General features: G+C 46.8%; 1 protein-coding gene across 2 annotated transcripts in view; it reads left to right on the forward strand.

Moving 5' to 3' along the window:
- TRAPPC9 (trafficking protein particle complex 9) overlaps positions 1–17,193 on the forward strand; it is a 401,874-nt gene that overhangs the window by 232,606 nt on the left and 152,075 nt on the right. For both annotated transcript variants that reach the window (XM_032467928.1, XM_032467929.1), the window contains one exon: positions 3,931–4,073. In XM_032467928.1, coding sequence (XP_032323819.1) covers positions 3,931–4,073 — 143 coding nt within the window. The remainder of the gene's footprint in view (positions 1–3,930; positions 4,074–17,193) is intronic.

Consider the following 17,193-nt stretch of genomic DNA (forward strand, 5'->3'; position numbering starts at 1 on the left):
GGTCTGGCTCCACGCCAGGCACACAGTCCTCTTCCCTCCTGTGCCTCTACACGTCCTAGGACACTTCTCTGGACGTGACACATCACAGTTGTTTTACGTGTTGGTGGCTTGTGTCTCTGACTGGACCTGAGTCCTCGGGTGGCGTCATGTCCTCTGCCGTGCTCCCTTGCACTTAGCAGACCCTGCTTCAGGGTCAGTGAGTGAGTGACTGGGTGGGTGGGGTGCAGAGCGCTGTCTGAGCAGTTGGCAGAAGTGGAGGAGAGTGGGCCGTGCAGCCACGCAGCTCTGTTTGGATCCTGGATGTGCTGCTACTTCCTGGGTGTGAGGCCCCGGCCAGGCACCTAACTGCTCGCTAATGAAACCTGGGCTTTCCTCGTAGGGCTTGTAAGAATGTTAGAGCCCAGGTGCAAAGATTACTTAGCAGAGCATCTGGCACTTAGTGGGTGCTCAATGAAAGACAGCTATTGGAAGACCTTTCATTTTAGCTCAAATAAGAAGTTGTCGTATGCCTAGAAAAGGAATAATTTTTCTTTAATTCTTTGCCCCTTTCTGATTCTTATAACAGTCTTCTCTCAAAGGCCATCACACACTCTGAGAAGGGACAGTCTTAGGGCAGACTAATGCTCTGCTGCTTCTTACATTTTGGTTAAGAAAAAGCTTGGACGTCCTCTGTCTTTTCCCTTACCAGCCCGCTTCGTGGCTTGATTGAAATACTCTGATTTTACAGGGCTGAGATTGCTTTTTAATCAAGGAAGAAGGGTAGTAATACTCGATAGTTTTACAAAATCTTTTCTGTGCTTGATTTTCATAAATTAAATATTTTCCCATAATGATATCTTTTCCTTGCTTCTCTACAGAGTAAAGAAACAGCCAATTCCAGGAAAACAGAGGCACAGACTATTTCTTGTCTTACATAGTACTTGGCACTTACCTGTCTCTGTAGTCTTTGCTCATTTCCCAGGTGACCTCTGCTACATCACTCCCTGGAGACAACTTTTAAGTTCATCTTAAAAAACAAAAAAGCCAGTGTGACATTTTTTGTTGCTTTCATAGATTTTGGCTTTTTGAGGCCATTATTGAGAATCTTATGTTTATTTCCTTGACCACCATGCCTGCAGTTTAAGGAAGTTGCCAGATATATGTTGGGTGATGGGTTGGTTTTATTTGTTTATTTATCAGTTAATTTGTTCAGACATTCTTTGACTCAGTATTTACTGAGCTTTCTGAGATCAGGGACCACCCTGTATTCATCTTGTTCTAAGCACTGACCCTGGCACTCAGAAAGTAGCCAAGAAGCGATTGAAAAGCTGAATGAAAGAAGAGACCCAACAGGGGAGGCAGCTGGGTTGAGAAAGGTGTTACAGAAGGGCTGGTTGGGCTGTGTGTGAGGGGGTTTCACCTCCTGCTGACAACAAAGAGGTTGTCAGACGTGTAAGACGTGTTCACGTGAAACTGGCTCCTTTTTAGATGGCAGTACAGTGCCTTGTGCTATGGGAAAGGAATTTGGGATTTTGGTGAGACCAGTGTATGATCCTTGAGTATTAAAAAACAGACAAACAAACTAGTATTTCATCGAGTTCCTGTTAAAGTAAGGCAGTGTGGATATCTTACAGGAGAAGGTGTGGCTCTGGGGGGCCATGAAGGAGGAGTGACATTTATACAGGCTAAGAAAATTAGTAGTCCCAGGGCTCAAGGAAACCTGTAAGCATACAGACCTTGAGGAGTAGTGGGAGGTAAGTTGGAACAATGAGCTCTTAAAGTGGGAGTGAAGGACTTGAACAGACATTTCTCCAAACAAGATGTACACATGGCCAGCGAGCATAAAGAAGACGCTCAACATCACTAGTCTCTGGGGGAATGCAGATCAAAACCAGAATGAGGTACCACTTCACCCCCATTAGGGTGGCGATTTTTAAAAACAAACAACAGGCACCGCCTCTGGCCCTTTGGAAGCGTGGCCGCCCTTGGCTCCCGCAGGTGAGAATGCACTTGAGTCCCCCGCGGACATGTGGCTCTGGGGCCCCATCCGGCACTGCCAGCCCGACGGTGCTCTGAGCTCGCCCCACTATTCCTCTTCTGGAAGATGCTTCCACTAGCATCTTTAGCTACCAGCTTGTCGCCAAATGTGTCGGCCACTTACACAGACCTTTTTTATGTGGCTCGGCAGCAGTGATGGGCCTTCTGGCCCTTCTTCGCAAAGCCCCGCCCTCCGAGGATTTCCATGACACCAACCTTTTTTGTCTCCTGTTGCTTGTACTTCTGGTGTCCTGTCTGCCAAACCCCTGCTTATCCAAGGTCGCAGAGGTTTACTCCTCTGTTTTCTCCTTAGAGTTTTATCTGCAAACTTTACATAAAGGACCAGATAGTAAATATTCTAGCTCGGTGGGCTGTGTGTGGTCTCTGTTGCATACTCTTCTTTGGTTTTGTTGCTTTGTTTTATGACCTTTTAAAAATGTAAAACCTGTTCTCAGCTCTGAGGCACAGAGAGCCAGGCTGCAGGCCCGATCTGGCCCGTGGGCCATAGTGTGCTGACGCCTGTTTCAGGACCTTACTGGGGAAGGTTGAGCCGTTTGAGTGAGGAGCTGAGCTGGGGGTTGAGATTTCTTGTTGCTATGGGTACTGTTGGTGCGGCACAGGCTCCAAATTGTGCTGGGGGGCAGGGGAAGAAAGTGGGGGCCGCTGGGATACCAAGGGCTTTTCCCATCATGGCCCTCCTCCATCCTCAGCCCTTAGCCCTCCCTGCCTGCCAGCACCTGGGCCGGGTCTCTCCCCGCCTCCGTTCCTCCCCCAGGGACGCTGCTACCTGGGCGCCGCCAGGTCTGTGCAGGAGCAGATGGGGCTCTGGCTGTCCCGTGCTGCTGCAGTCCTAGGTGGGAGCCGCGCCCTGGATCTTGGGTGTGGGCTCTCCACACTCCTGCTCCCGCCCCCGGAGCAGCCAGCCTCAGCCTGGCGTCACGGCGGGCCTTCTGTGTGAATGGGTTTCCCACCTCTGCCCCAGTGGCACTGCTGTGGGGCCCGGCCTCAGGCCTGGCTCCGGCCCTCCCCTCACGAGAACGGATATTTACCCCTGTCTTGGTGCCCTTGGCATTTGCAACCTCTCCCCGAGAAGCTTAACATTTTGCTTCAGAGGAAAGAAGGTTCTGGATGGCGTTGGGAGGGGGTAGGGGCTGGGGTTGGGGTGTTGGCTTCTTGTTTTTCCTGTGGTGGCAGCTGACCCCCTTCTCTGCGCCCGTGCCGCCAAGGGAGGCCCCTCTGCTCTCCTGCCCCCGCCAGTCCTTTGTGCGTGCCCCCAGGGAGGTGCCTGGCAAATGGCCTGGAGTGGGGGCAGCTGCCCTGGGGTCTGGGCTCCTGGAGGGTCTTCACTATGATTGGAGCCCCTGCTCAGCCTTTGGCAACTCAGTAACACCTGAGCTGATTCCTTCCTGTAAGCTTCTGTGGTGCTGGCCCTGCCCCTGCCAGATGTGTCCCCACCCCGTCCCTCCTAGAAGGGCCTCGCTCCTCCTTGGCCTCCTGGCTACGAAGTTGCCCTGTGACTGTAGCTCTCCATGGGTTCAAGGAAGGGTCAGGAGTTACCGATAGTCTCCTGGGAGCCATGCACTACCTCCTTGATGGAAGTTCCCCCACCTGATCTGTATGTTTAAGTGATGCTAATTGAAATATGTTTCTCTCTCTCAAATGCTATATCTCATCACAGAGTAATTTTGGAGCTCCTTTCCATTTGTGTTTCCAGGCTGAGAATTGTTGGTGTTAGACACAGGGCATCGTCCTAGGAAAGATGGTGCCGGGCGTCAGGTGCCAGGTTAGAGCTGCCTGGTGCTCATAGCTTTGCCAGCGGGGTTACCTTCAGCCTTCTCGGAGTGAAGCCTGCCTCCTAGGGGTAGGGTGACCAACTTAGGGAGTACTAACTTACCATTTTTTGCATCTTTTTAGACCCTGGAAGCTGTCCTGAATTTTAAGTACTCTGGAGGCCCGGGCCACGCTGAGGGCTACTACAGGAGCCTCTCCCTGGGGCTGCACGTCGAAGTTGAGCCATCTCTGTTCTTCACCCGAGTCAGCACTCTGCCGGCAACCAGGTAAACGCACGTCTGCTCTCTGATTGCCCTGTGCTAGAGTCTGACAGCCCTGCGTCTGGAATTCTGACCCTGGTGTCCATCTTGGTCCCGCCTCCCATTAGATCCAAGCCAGTGTGCCAGGACCTCCCTGGTCTTAGGTTCACATCCGTGTGCAGAAACGCCCCTCCGGTTAGATGTGAGCGAATGGGCTTGGCATCTCTTAACATGCTGTCATCACAGTGTCAGCACTGCAGTGTGCTTGCTCATGGCCGTCATTGTCCTGAGCCTGGCCCCTGCCCCTGTCTGGCTCTCCAGTTCACAGGGACTCAGCAGTTAGCCACATGTCTTAGAGACTCCTGGAGAAGGCCGACATCTCTTTCTGTGTCACTTCCGGCATCGCAGGAAGACTCTGTGTGCAGCCAGGCGGTCCAGCATCTCAGCACCCCATTCCTGGAGCTCCCAGCCCCCGGAGCACTGGGTCTTTTCTGCCCAGAGGGCCGTTCTTCCAGGAGCCTTGCTCTCCTGGTTACTTCCCCAGGCCTAGTCTTCTTCAGAGAGAAAGAAATCAGGTCACTTGTCTGCTTCAAACCCCAGAGACCAGAGGTACTTGGAGGTATTCCTCCCTAAGGTGGGAGAATGACAGTTTCTCACCCCAAACTGTGACCCGGGTGAGCTAGGAGCAGTGGGGCCTGAAAGCGCCGGGTGGAGCCCAGCCACCTGGAGGCCCTCTGGGGTCAGACTCCCGCCCAGGCCGCGAGCCGCCTTTGGGAGGCAGGGGCTGGTCACCCTGTCCCTTCCGTATTCTCTTGTCCCGGGGCGCCTTGCGTCTCCGGGTGGGGTGGAGTGTGCTGGCATTATTTATTTTCAGCAGAGTTAAGGCTGTATTGACCTCAATAGCCTTGACCGTGGGGGAGAGGATGTCACATGCAGCCCCCTCCCTCTCCCTCCAGCAGTCGGCTCTGTGTTCCCCGGAGTGCGACGGGGATGTCGTAGTCCGTGTTGACGTGGGGCTGAAGCTCTCCTTGCGGTGACACAGCCCTAGACATTAAGAGGAGCTTTAGTTCACAGGGAAGACCGTTTTTCTCCCCAGCCATTAGAGAATGGCCTCAGCAAGAACTGACGGCTTCGCTTGAGCTTTTCAGCGTCACATTTCACCATCGATCACTTTTTCAGTCTGCAGAGTAATGGTCTTTCTTGCCAAGGCTCGCCTCTGTTTTGAATTTGTACGAAGCATCGAAGCACTTGCCAGCGGGAGGCGTTGGCCAGGGCCGCTGCCAGATGCTGTCAGCGTTTTTCTGGCCCTTTCTGTGCGTTAGGTCCGCTCTGCCATCAACCCGGCGTGTGTTCCTTCCTCATCCCCTCGTTGCCTGCTGCCGCTGCTCACGTGAGTAGGTCTTGGAAGCTGCACGGGTTGTCAGCAAGCTGGTTATCTTCCTCCTGTTAGCGTCTGGCTTCCGTGTCATGGCCCCCACAGCTCTTAATGACAGGTTAAGATGAGACAGATGTTGCCTTGTGGTTTGGTGCAAATAGGCACTTGGAAGAGTTGGTGGTAACTGAAGGGCTTTTGGCTCCTAATTTCCTAGCCTGTTGACCTCACTCTCTTTCTTTCGACCTACGTGTTTCTTTCCCCTGCTCTTGGAATGGAGATTTGATTTCCTCGAATCCTCCCTTTCCACTCCTGCTAAGTCTAACTGCTCCCCAAATCCTGTCGGTTGAGCCTCCAAAATGTCTCTGAAAGCCCCTGCATCCCAGTGCACATCTTTGTCACCTTTCCTTGGGACTTCAGGAATACTTGCCTACTCAGCCCCTTGCCTCTGTTCTGGCTCCTGCATCTTCCTGTAAATACAGATGTTCCCACGTCACCATCTAGCTCAAAGTCTTTCCCAGTACTTACGAGATAAGGTTGAAAGTCCCTTCGTGATATCCAAGGCACTTAAAAATTTGACTTAGATGTTTCTCTTCAGCTGTTTGCCCCTAGTCTCTCCACGGTGCATGTGAAAGACACTTCCTTCTCACCGTCCCTGGGACGTGTCGGGGCAGCTCACTCCAGGGTGCACTTGCATCCATCCTTTTCTTAAACTGCTTTTTTTCTTAAACTCTCATTCTTTCAACGAACCTTTTGGAAAATGTCTGTTTGCCATTGATCTGTGTTACCTTTTTGTAAAATTTTCCTGACCATGACTAGCCATAGTGGGGGTCCTTCTGTGGGTTCCCCTGTGCATTCTTCGTACGTCTAATAAAGCACTTACCAGACTGTGAACCTTTAAATCAATACCTCCAATGTTTCAGGTGCTGTATGAAGCCCTCATGGGGTCAGAGATGGATAGAGCATGGTCTTTGTGTTTTATCAGCCTGATAAAAACTCATCAGGCAGAAATAATACCAAATGGAAACCTGGACCTACATTAAGGAATGATGAATCCCAGAAATAATAAGTGAATAGATATGGGATTTTTTCTCATTTTTTGATTTCTTTAAAAGACTCCTGACTCTAAGGAAGAAATGATAGCACTTAATTTGGTAATGTGTGTCATGTGTAGAAGGAGAGTAAGTAACCAAAAATGTAGCACAAAGAAATGGAAAAGGAGGGGGAAATGGGGGCTTTTTATATGCAGTGTTACATTATTTGAAGTTAGAATGTGCTCATTTAAAGTTGCATATTGTGAAGACTCGAGCAACCACTTAAGGTATGGATAATATGTCAGAAGAGATAAAACAGAATACTAAAAAATACTTAATCCCCCAAAGGGGGAAAGAGGTGGCAAAAAAGAAAGAGGAAAGAACCAGAAACATCTAGTCAAATAGGGAACAAACAGCAATGTGGGAAACTGAAACACACTGTACCAAGAATTACATTAAATGTAGATGGACCAAAAACTATATTTAAAAGTGGAAATTGTCATACTGTTTAAAAATACAAGAGCCAACTATATGTTTTCTGTAACATTAAATTCACATGAAATATGCACAGTTTTAAAAGCAAAAAGATGGGAAAAAGATACGTCATGCAAACACTAATCACAGAAAAGTTGGCATGGATGTATGTATTAATGTGAAATAAGTAGACTTTGAGGAGAAAAAGAGAGAGAGAGGATAATTTGTAAAGATAGGAGAGTCAAGTCATCAGGAGAACCTAACAATTCTAAATGCAAACGCACTCAAAAACATAACTTCAAAACGAAACCAACATCTGAAGGGAGGGATGGAAAACACACAATTATAGTTGGATATTTCAACACTTGTCTCTCAGTTTTTAATGGAACAGGGAGATAGAAATTTAGTAAAAATACAGAAAACTTGCACAGTTCTAGTAAACAACTCCAACTAACTGATATTTATAGAACACTCAGTGCTTACATTAGAAGTTGAATATCTTAAAATCAGTGGTGTAAGTGTCTGTTAGATAAAGAAGAGCAAAGTGCACCCAAGATAAACAGAAGTAAGATAGTAACGGTAATAGTAGAGTGGCTATAAATGAAATGGAAAATGAAAAAATAATATGTAAAGTAAATGGAACCAAAAATCAATTCTTTGAAAAGATTAATGAGATTACTAGACTGTAGACAGATGATCAAAATTTTTAAAAAGAGAGTGAAAACACAAGTTACCAATAACGAACATAAAAGAAAGGGCATCACTACAGATTCTGCAGACATTAAAAGAATAATAAAAGTGTACCATGAGAAATCATGTTCCAGTAAATCTGACAACTTAGATGGAAAAAAAGTTTGAAAGACACAAATTACTAAAGTTGGCACAAGGAAAAAACAGAACCCCTGAGATAGTCATATTAGAGAGTTTAATTTTTAGTTTTAATTAAAATTTTGATTGTTAATTAGAATTTTCCCATGAAACAAACTTTAGGCTCAGATGTCTTGACTGAATACATGAAGCTTTTAAGAAAGAAGTAATAGCACTTTTTTGGGGGAGATAATTAGGTTTACTTATTTATCTATTTGTCTGTTTATTTATTTAATGGAGGTACTGGGGAATGAACCCAGGACCTCATGCATGCTAAGCATGTGCTCTACCCCTGAGCTATACCCTCCCCCACCCCCGAAATAAGCACTTTTACAAAAACTCTTCCAGAAAATAGACAAGGAGGGAATACTTCCAACTCCCATTTTATGACACTAGCTTCATCCTGGTGCCAAACCCAGAGACATTATGAGAAAATAAAACTTTAGACCACTATCCTCGTAAATGCGTAATTGTTAAGCCTCAAAACAAAACACTTACAAATCAACTTCAGTGATGTGTCAGATGGATAATGCAGCATGACCAATTCAGGTTTAATCCAACAACACAAGGTGGTTTTACTTACCATTGAAAAATTAGTCAATATAATTTACCGTATTAGCAAAGTAAAGGAGAAAAATCATTAGATCATGTCAGTTGATGAAAAATCATTTGACAAAATGCAACACTCACTTATGATCCAACTCTCAGTAAACTGGGACTAGGAGGGAATGGCTGCAAACTGGTGGAACGCGTCTGCAGACCTGCCGTTCCGTGTAATGCTGCACTTGGTGGTGAGAGGCTGAATGCTTTCCTCTAAGAGCACACGCAAGGCAAGTGTTTGTGCGCTTACCACTGTGTGTGTTACTTTTCTGCCAGTCCTAATCAGAGCAATATGATGAGGAAAGTAAAGCTATGAAAACTGGAAACGAAGCAGTGCGGTTGTATTATCTGTGTGCCTTTGTGTGATCACATGACCATGTACATAAATATTCTAAGGTACCTACCACTCCAGAGAAATCATTAGAACTAGTAAGTCAATACGCTAGTGACTAATAATTTGTAAATGAAATTTTGAGAATGTATGTATTGTAATAAAAAATATAATGCACTTGGGATAAATTTTTAGCAGTCTGTTGCCTTAACCACTGGGCTGCCTTGTCTCACTGGAAACCATTTTAAAAAATATGATTTCTACCTTGAAAATGACATAGCACAGCTAAGGAAAATTAAAGAAGACTTAAATAATTAGGAGGAATACCATGTTTATTGATTGGAAGAGTTGGTTTTGCTAAGATACCAGTTTCCCCAAATTTGATTATATATTCAGTGCAGTCCCAGTCATAATCCCAGCAGGATTGTTTTTGGAGGGGAATGGAAATTGACAAGCTGTTTTAAAAGTTATTTCAAAATGAAACAGACTATTGCCAAAGGAATAGGCTAATGACTTGAGAAAAGAACAAAGTTAGAAGACTTCAGCTATATGATTTTAAGACTTATTGTAAAATTACAGTTATCAAGAGGGTATGCTATTGTTGTAAATATGGAGCAGTGCCGTAATAGATAGTCTGGAAATAGCCTCTGTCCTTTATGATCAATTGATCATATATAATCAACAAGGTATGAAAACAATTTCTGTGGAATGAAAATCTTTTCAACAAATGGTGTTGGAAGAATTGGATATGTACGTGGTGGAGAAAAGAACTATCACCTGTGCATCACATCATGCACAAAGATCCATTTGAGAAGGGTTCTAGGTGTAAATGGAGAAGCTAACTATAAACCTCCTCAAATAAAAGTAGCCGAGTGTCTCCGTCACTTTGGGGCGAAGCTTTCTCAGATGGGATCAGAAACTGCTAATCATAAAATAAAAAGTTGGTGATTATCAAAATTAAAAGCTTCAGCTCATCAGAAAGCAAGCTACATACTGAGGGAAAATGTTTACAATGCACTTATGCAACACAGGTCTGTATCTAGTATAGAACAAAGTCCAGAAAGTAAATGATGAAGAGACAAAAATGGGCGGAGCACTTGAACAGATATTTCACAAAGGTATACTAATGGCTTGCAATCACCTGAATGCGCTCAACTTTATTGACCGTTACGGAAGTGAAAATCGAAGCCTCAATTAGGTACCACTATAAACCCTCTGGAGTGGTTAAAATTAAAGAAGATCGCCAACATCAAATGCTGGTAAGGCTGTGAAACCACCAGGACACTCGTAAGTTGCCTCTGGGAACGCAAAACAGGACAGCCATTTTAGACATCGGCCAGCCAGCCTGCCGCGAGTTGTAACATCTACCTCCCCAGTGTCCAGCAGGTATTTACATAAGAGAAATAAACATTCACATCCATGAAAAGACTCCTGCAGGAATTTTCGTAACAGCTTTATTTATAATAACTCCAAACTGGAAACAACTCCAAATGCCCACCAGCAGATGAATGAGTAAACAATTTGTGGCTTATCCACACAGGGGAGAGTTGCTCAGAAGTAAAATGGACCATTGATACATGCAACGCAGGGAATAAGCTCAAAGTCACGATAAGTCAGAGGAATCTCGTCGCAAAGGAAGACATACTGCTTGACTCCATTTATACCAATTTCTAGAACAGGAAAAATGTGTATTTCGTTGTGTATAAATTATACCTCAACTTTAAAGTTTTGCTCGCATGTGAAAATAAATACGCAATTGAAGAGAGACCAGTTTTTACTGGAGAAGTCTAGGAAGGCTTCACAGAAGGGGAAACATTGTCCTAATTCTTGAAGAAAGAGTAGGATTTCACCATTTCTTCTCCGGGAGGAATTGGGAAAGTGTTGCTAACTGTGTTTCTCTTTCCCTTGCTGGATTCTGACCTCTGTGCAGTCAGGAGCCAGGCACACTGGCACCCGGATACCCTGACTTCAAGGCCTCTGCAGCACAGACAGGGAGATGACCGCATGCACGTTGTTGGAGTCTTTATGAAGATTCAAGCTGAATTTGGTGCAAAAAGAAGCCGCGTAGACATCACAAGATAACCTTATTGCTGGCATCAACAGAATCATCTGCTCTGTTCTGAAACCAAGATACAAAGGGATATTGCTCCAGGGGTAGTTTGTGTATCAGCTCCTTTATTAATATTGATAAGCTATGCAGGTTTTCTCATTGGTGGTTTTTTCACTAGTAGAGGTCTAGAAGAGGAAGGGGGAGGGAAACCCTGTTTGTTCTGGACCCACTCTATTCTAAGGCTTGCCCTAGGTCCTCTGTGTTCAGCATCCCATTTAAACTCCAGAGAACCCGTTGAAGTCAGCATTGCTGTATGGAGTTGCACATTAATGGGAGGCAGAGATGCGATTTGAATTATGGCCTTGTTGGCACCGAAACCCGTGCTTTCTGCCACACCTGCTCTGAACTGGGATTCTGGAGACCTGGGTTCCTTTTGCCCCCATGGCGTCTTTGGAAGCTTCTCTTTGTTTCTCCCAGCTTCAGCCTTCCTGTCCCTCGTGGGAGTGATCACCGGCTCTGCTCACCTCCTGGGTGTGTAAGAGAATCAAATTAAACAATAGAGGGATCCGTGTTTTCTCGAAGCCAAAACACAATAAAGGAGGGAGGTGCACATTATAGGTGGGAGGTGGAATTCTTATTGGGTTTTTTTTTTAAAGCGTTCTCCCTCAGGGGTGTGTACATAGGTTTCAGCTGACTTTTATTTAGGAGATCAATTACCTTTGAGATCCACTTTTTGCACCAAGCTGCCTAGTAATGTCGTTAGGGACAAGATTAAATGGATTGGGCCATGCCGCCCCGTCTGAGGGCCGAGCCTCCCTCTCCTCCGGAGCCATTTCTTTCTCGGCTGTTAGGATAAATGGTCCAGTCTCAAACATTGCTACTCTGAGCAATGTGGAAAACACACTCCCCTGAGCAGGGTGCAAGGTGCGAGCGTTATTACATTATTAATAGAAATCATACAGCTTGACACACCGCAGTGCTTCTCTCGGCCATGTAGAAAAATTCCATTTCCCCCCACGGGGTGGGACCGCGCTACTCTGTGGGGAGCATGTGCTCACCGACACGCAATGAAGGCAATTTCAATGTTGGATTTCATCATGGACCATCTTTTGCAAGTTGCTGTGTTATTTAAATTGGTTTTTAAATTTAACAAGAATTGAGAATTTTAACAAGCACAGGATTCAGAGCCCAGCGGACCTGTATCTGATTTCAAATTTTGATTCTACCACTCATTTGCTCTGTGGTCTCAGGCTAGTCATTCCTGTTTCTTTAAGCATCATTTTTCCTTCATCTTGAAATGAAGGTAACATTGATCTTGCAGGCTCGCGGTAGGGCTTAATAAATGTATGTAGAGTGTCTGATACAGTGCCTGACACGAGGTAGAAACTTGGGGAGTGGTGGTTGCTGAGGGCAAGGTAAGGGACTCCCACTCTTGCGTTGTGGGAGTGACACAGGGACAGCCCAGCTGGGGACTTGTGTCTGGCTGGTTGGTAAGGAAACTGGGGCTGTGTTACTGAGAGGGAAGCCCTCGCCCACCCGAGAGCTCCAACCTCTCCGTGGCATCCCTGAGGCTGGGCTGTGAGGAGCGCCCTGGGCAGGATGGGAGAGGATATGGGACACCTGCCCCGAGACCGGCTTGTGTGATGGGAGGGGCTGGGGACGTGCACTCTGCACCCGGCACCCTGCCTCGGAGTTGGCATCTCATCTTAGTCAGTTCCTCATCAAGTCTCCTGTTGGAAGGAGCTTAGCGACTCCGTTACTTTGCTTCATCCCATCCTGCTCCTATTGACCTGTGTTCCCTGAAATGATAAGCACGCTTTTCATCATCTTTGCAAGTGTTAACGTAGTGTCTATCTGCGCAGGCAGGAGCTGGGACCCAGCCCGGCACGGCTTCCATCCAGCTTGACACCCTCTCGGTGGTTAGCGCGCGGGTCCCCGGCGTCCCCAGGGAGAGCTGCCGAGGCAGACCACCTCCCAGTGGACTCCCTCCCACTTTCCTGTCTGCACAGCTGTGTCTTGAAAGGACCTTCTTTCTTTCTTACTCATACATATTATTAAATTATTGCAGTCAATAATTTTAAGTGATCTATATTTTACTTTGAACTGTATTATTGAATGTTGTATATTAATATTCATTTAAAAACACTATCAATATTCATTTAAGGCATTTAGAGATTGCTCTATTTAACAAGTAATATATGCTAATTATATAGTAAGGAGTATGATTTATAAACGTCAGTGAGAAAGGCCCACATCATGTTTGATTTAGGAGTTGGGTGTGTGTTAAAAGGGAGATTGTTCATCACAGCAATGGGCCTGAGTTTCTCGTGACCTTATATTTAGAGTTTTTGCATTCTGCATTTTCAAAGTTTTACTGCTTAGTTTAATCATTACAGAGTTCATGTCAAGTGGTGATACATGAAACATGATTTCTGGTTGTTATCTGCAGGTACATTTCCATCCTTTTTGAACTGGACTTGTCTTCAGTCCCAGAAAACGAAAAGCCAATATGACATAGTTGTCATTATATGTTACCTTTTTCACCTTGGATTTTGAGGCACAAATGTCTGGGTGTTGAGTCAGTTTCATGCCCTTCTTAACATGTGGTCTTCATGGTTCTTTTCTTATACCTGTGGCCCATTCTGAGGACAAATGAGATGATGTAACAGGGAGTAAATGGTGTGTTTGTTGCTGAGCGCTGGACCCTTGTGAGATGATGCAGCCTGGGGCGAAATTATATCACCAGAAGAACGTTCTGGTTATTTGTTCTATTTTTTCCCCTTTAGATTGAATTAAGCTCCCTGGCTTTCTTAAGACTTACATGAAAGCTCTCCATCCTGAGACTAGCTACTAAATTTTTTTAGGAAAGAAGACAGTTTAGAGCAGGCAGGTTTATAGAACATTAAAAGACCCCACAGTTTTGGCCAAAGGTGTATCTGGCTGTCACTACACGTTCGACTGTGTCTCCCGTCACTTCACCGCACGCTCAGGAACGATGGAACGTTGATGTCTGGACCCTGGGAGGCTGGGAGAATTTGGCCGGGCCTGGGGAGAAAGGGCCCCCGTACACTCTGGGCGTGGCGCCGTGGTTTTAGATGGACTGAGGCCCGGGCGTGGGGTTTCTCACACTCAGTTGTCGCTGAGTCAGCATGGAATAATCAGCTGGGATTGCTTCGCTGGCAGGGTTGTGAGCGCCTCTGCTGCGCCACTGACTGCAGCCAAGCTGGCAATACTCACCCGCTCCGACTTCTGGCGCCCCCTGCTTGCAGCGCTGCAGAGCGCTTTCGCCTTGCCCCTCACTGGCGCCTCCAAATCATTCCATGACACAGGCGCTCTTGTTCCCCTGGGGGAAGCTGAGGCTCAGAGAAGTTTAATGATGCTTACATGCAGTGGCCAGGAAGCAGCAAATCTGGTATCGGAACAGACTTCGTGCCCTGCAGCTCATGCAGCTCATGCAGCTCATGCAGCTCAGCACGAGGTTTATTTTTTATTACATAGATTTTAAAAGATTTAAATTAATGTGATAAAATTGACTTTTTCTGGAGCGCAGTTGTGTGTTCTAACACATGTGTTCTGCCACAATCAGGATAAAAAGCAGTTTCATCACCCCCAAAACTTCACCCTGCTGCCCTGGCAGTCCTGCCCTGACCCGTGTCGACCACCGATGGGCTCTCCACTGCTCTGTGTCCTGTAGACTTTTCCAAAATGTCATGTAAATGGAGTCACACTGCATGTGACCTTTCGAAAGTGACTTTTTTCACTCGGCATAATGATTTTGAGATCCCTCCCTCCTGTTGAGTTTGTAGTTTGATTTGTATTTTTAAATGCGGAGGAGCAGTGCATTGAATGGATGCACCCCAGTCTGTGGGTCCATTCTGCAACTGAAGGACATTTGAACTCCCACCATTTTGATTATGACTAGCGCGGCTGTAAATACCCGTGCAGAGTGTTTGTGAACGTAAGTTTTCCTTTCTCTAGGAATGGAATCACTGGGTTATATGGTCAGTGCATATTTAACCTTATAGGAGACCCCCAGGCTGTTTACCACAGTGGCAGTGCCATTTTATTGTCCCGTGAGCAGTATATAAGTATTTATATATATATAAAATATATATATATACACACATATATTATAAAGGTACTCAGTAGACACTGATATTTTTCAGATGAAATAATTACGAAAATGAATTGTCCTAATTCTGGACAGAAGAAATAGTGTGCACTGAGTGTACAGATGTGATTTCACACACGCTGCTCTCTCTGCCTGGATGGAGCCCCGCTTTACCCCAGCGGCCTCGCCCCCTTCCTCCCACTTGACTCCAGATTCTTCCCTGCTGCTGAGACCTTGCCCCCTTCCTCCCTGAAACCAGGCAGATGGATTTGTTCTTCAAAGACGTGCTCTGACCTCAGTTCTTCCAGGAAGCTTTCCTGGGTTTCCCTATACTTCAGGAAGATGGATCCAGAAAAGAACCCCCCCCCCCAAAAAAGCAAACAATAATTAAAAGTACATATACGCTCAAACACATCTTAAAACTTGAGAAAATCGTCCTGAGCGATGTGGAGAGATACAAAGAGTGAATGGCATTGTCGTGAGCTCAATGCCGCTGCAGTCTGGGGAGGGGAACTGGTTTATGAATGACGGGTGGAAAGTGAACAGCAGGCAACAGTTGGAAGGAGTGGGAGCACTGGGGCAGGACACGCCACACTCAGACAGCGAGCCAGGAAGACAGGACGGAAAAGTGCTACGTTCCGACGTCCTTGACTCTCGTGCAGTTTTCTAACAACTCTATTCTGTGAGTGAAGACAACACGTATTTGAACCTTTTCTTCCCTGCTTTAGAAAAATCACTTCAATTTTCTTCCTGTGATAAGTGTTTTCTGAATTCCCTTTTATGATGAAAGATTTCTCTGTGATTAAAGAGTTCATGAAGTTATGACAAAGGCAGAAGGGATTGGATCTTCCCTCTTGAAAGCTCATCTTTCTGTGAGCTGAGTGAAGAGGCCTCTTGTAGGCAGCTGCCGGAGCTAATGAATGTTTTTTCAAGTGCTGAGCCTCTGGGGAGGACACCCCACCACAGAACCCAGAATCTACCGACGTGACCCCGCTCTTCTAAGACGCGGCGTGCAGCGTCTCATGGCAGTAAGAGCCGGACCGTCAGGTGCCTCCTTGCTCCCTCCCCAAGAGCAGGTGCACGTGCACGTTTGGAAAAACTGGCATTTCACAGGTGCCCAGAGGCTTTTTGATGATGTCTGTCTTTGTGTGCGTGTGCGTGTGCGTGTGCGTGTGCGTGTGAACCCGTGGACACGTCACTGTGCCCCTCTCTCCCTCAGTCCCCTTCTCTGGAAAGAACAGTGGACGCAGTTTGGATTTGGCATATGCATCGTCTGCTGTGAGCACGACAGGGTTTCAAGCTCTAAGTCTTGGGTCTCAGTCATTCACCAGCATTTTTCGTCACCTTCTGAGCGTCACTCTCCTCTCCTGTCACTGGGTCTCAGGAGCACGCCCTCCCAGGGCTTTTGTATGAAATAACTACATGCAGGCAGCCCGGGACATGGGTGTGAGCCCTCCCTCCACTTTGCTTAACAGCCAGCGACGTCTTGCATCATCACACTTTGAGGTGCACATTTGAGGATTCAGATGCCCTTTGGAAGGTCATGTTTTGCAGAAATGCTCAGCCTGAAAATGACCCAGAGCACAGATCCTTCTCTGAATCTGTTTTATTTTCCCTTCAGTGAAAATCTCCTTACCCTGAACCTCCAGAAAGGAGAATGGCTTCTGCCTCTGTTGCTCTTCCCTGGCTGCTCCTGTCTTGAGTCCGGCTGTCCCGTTGGGAGGAGCGGACACTTACTGACCAGCTGTCACACGCAGCTGTGACACTTGGCATTTGAGATGCTGTGGTAGTTTTCGGCAGGCATTCGACTGTCATGGAGACCTGACAAATGGCAACTAACCAAATGAAGCGTGTCTGGTTGGACTTTTGTTTCGCATGTGTAGCTAATGAGTCTACGCCATCATTTCCTGGACCCCTCTTCGAATGCCCCCCTGCCATCCACAGCCGTGGTGCGTGAAGGTCTTGAGGGTCCCCAGGGTCACCCGGTTTCCCTGCAGAAGAAGGAAGGGAGCGGGGAGGCGGAAGGGTGATGCCTCCCCCTCTCAAGGGCTTGTCTTCTTATTTGGGGTGGAGCGTCTCCAGAAGCCTGCAATGGGCTAACTTGGTCCGTGGCCCTCCCCCTGGGGAAGGGGCCGATGGGAACTTGGTTACTGTGGCTTACTGTCTGCAGTAGAGAAGGCCAAGGAGAGGAGGTTTCACGTGGCTGTGAGTGAAAGTGTTATCCAGAGTTCTGGAGGGAGCAGGGGGTGGTCCCTGTGGGGACTCGCGGTGAACGTGCGCACGGACAGTGTGGACGCGGAGCTGCGTG

The sequence above is a fragment of the Camelus ferus genome, chromosome 25 (assembly GCF_009834535.1).
Source record: "Camelus ferus isolate YT-003-E chromosome 25, BCGSAC_Cfer_1.0, whole genome shotgun sequence".
NCBI classification, from domain to species: domain Eukaryota; kingdom Metazoa; phylum Chordata; class Mammalia; order Artiodactyla; family Camelidae; genus Camelus; species Camelus ferus.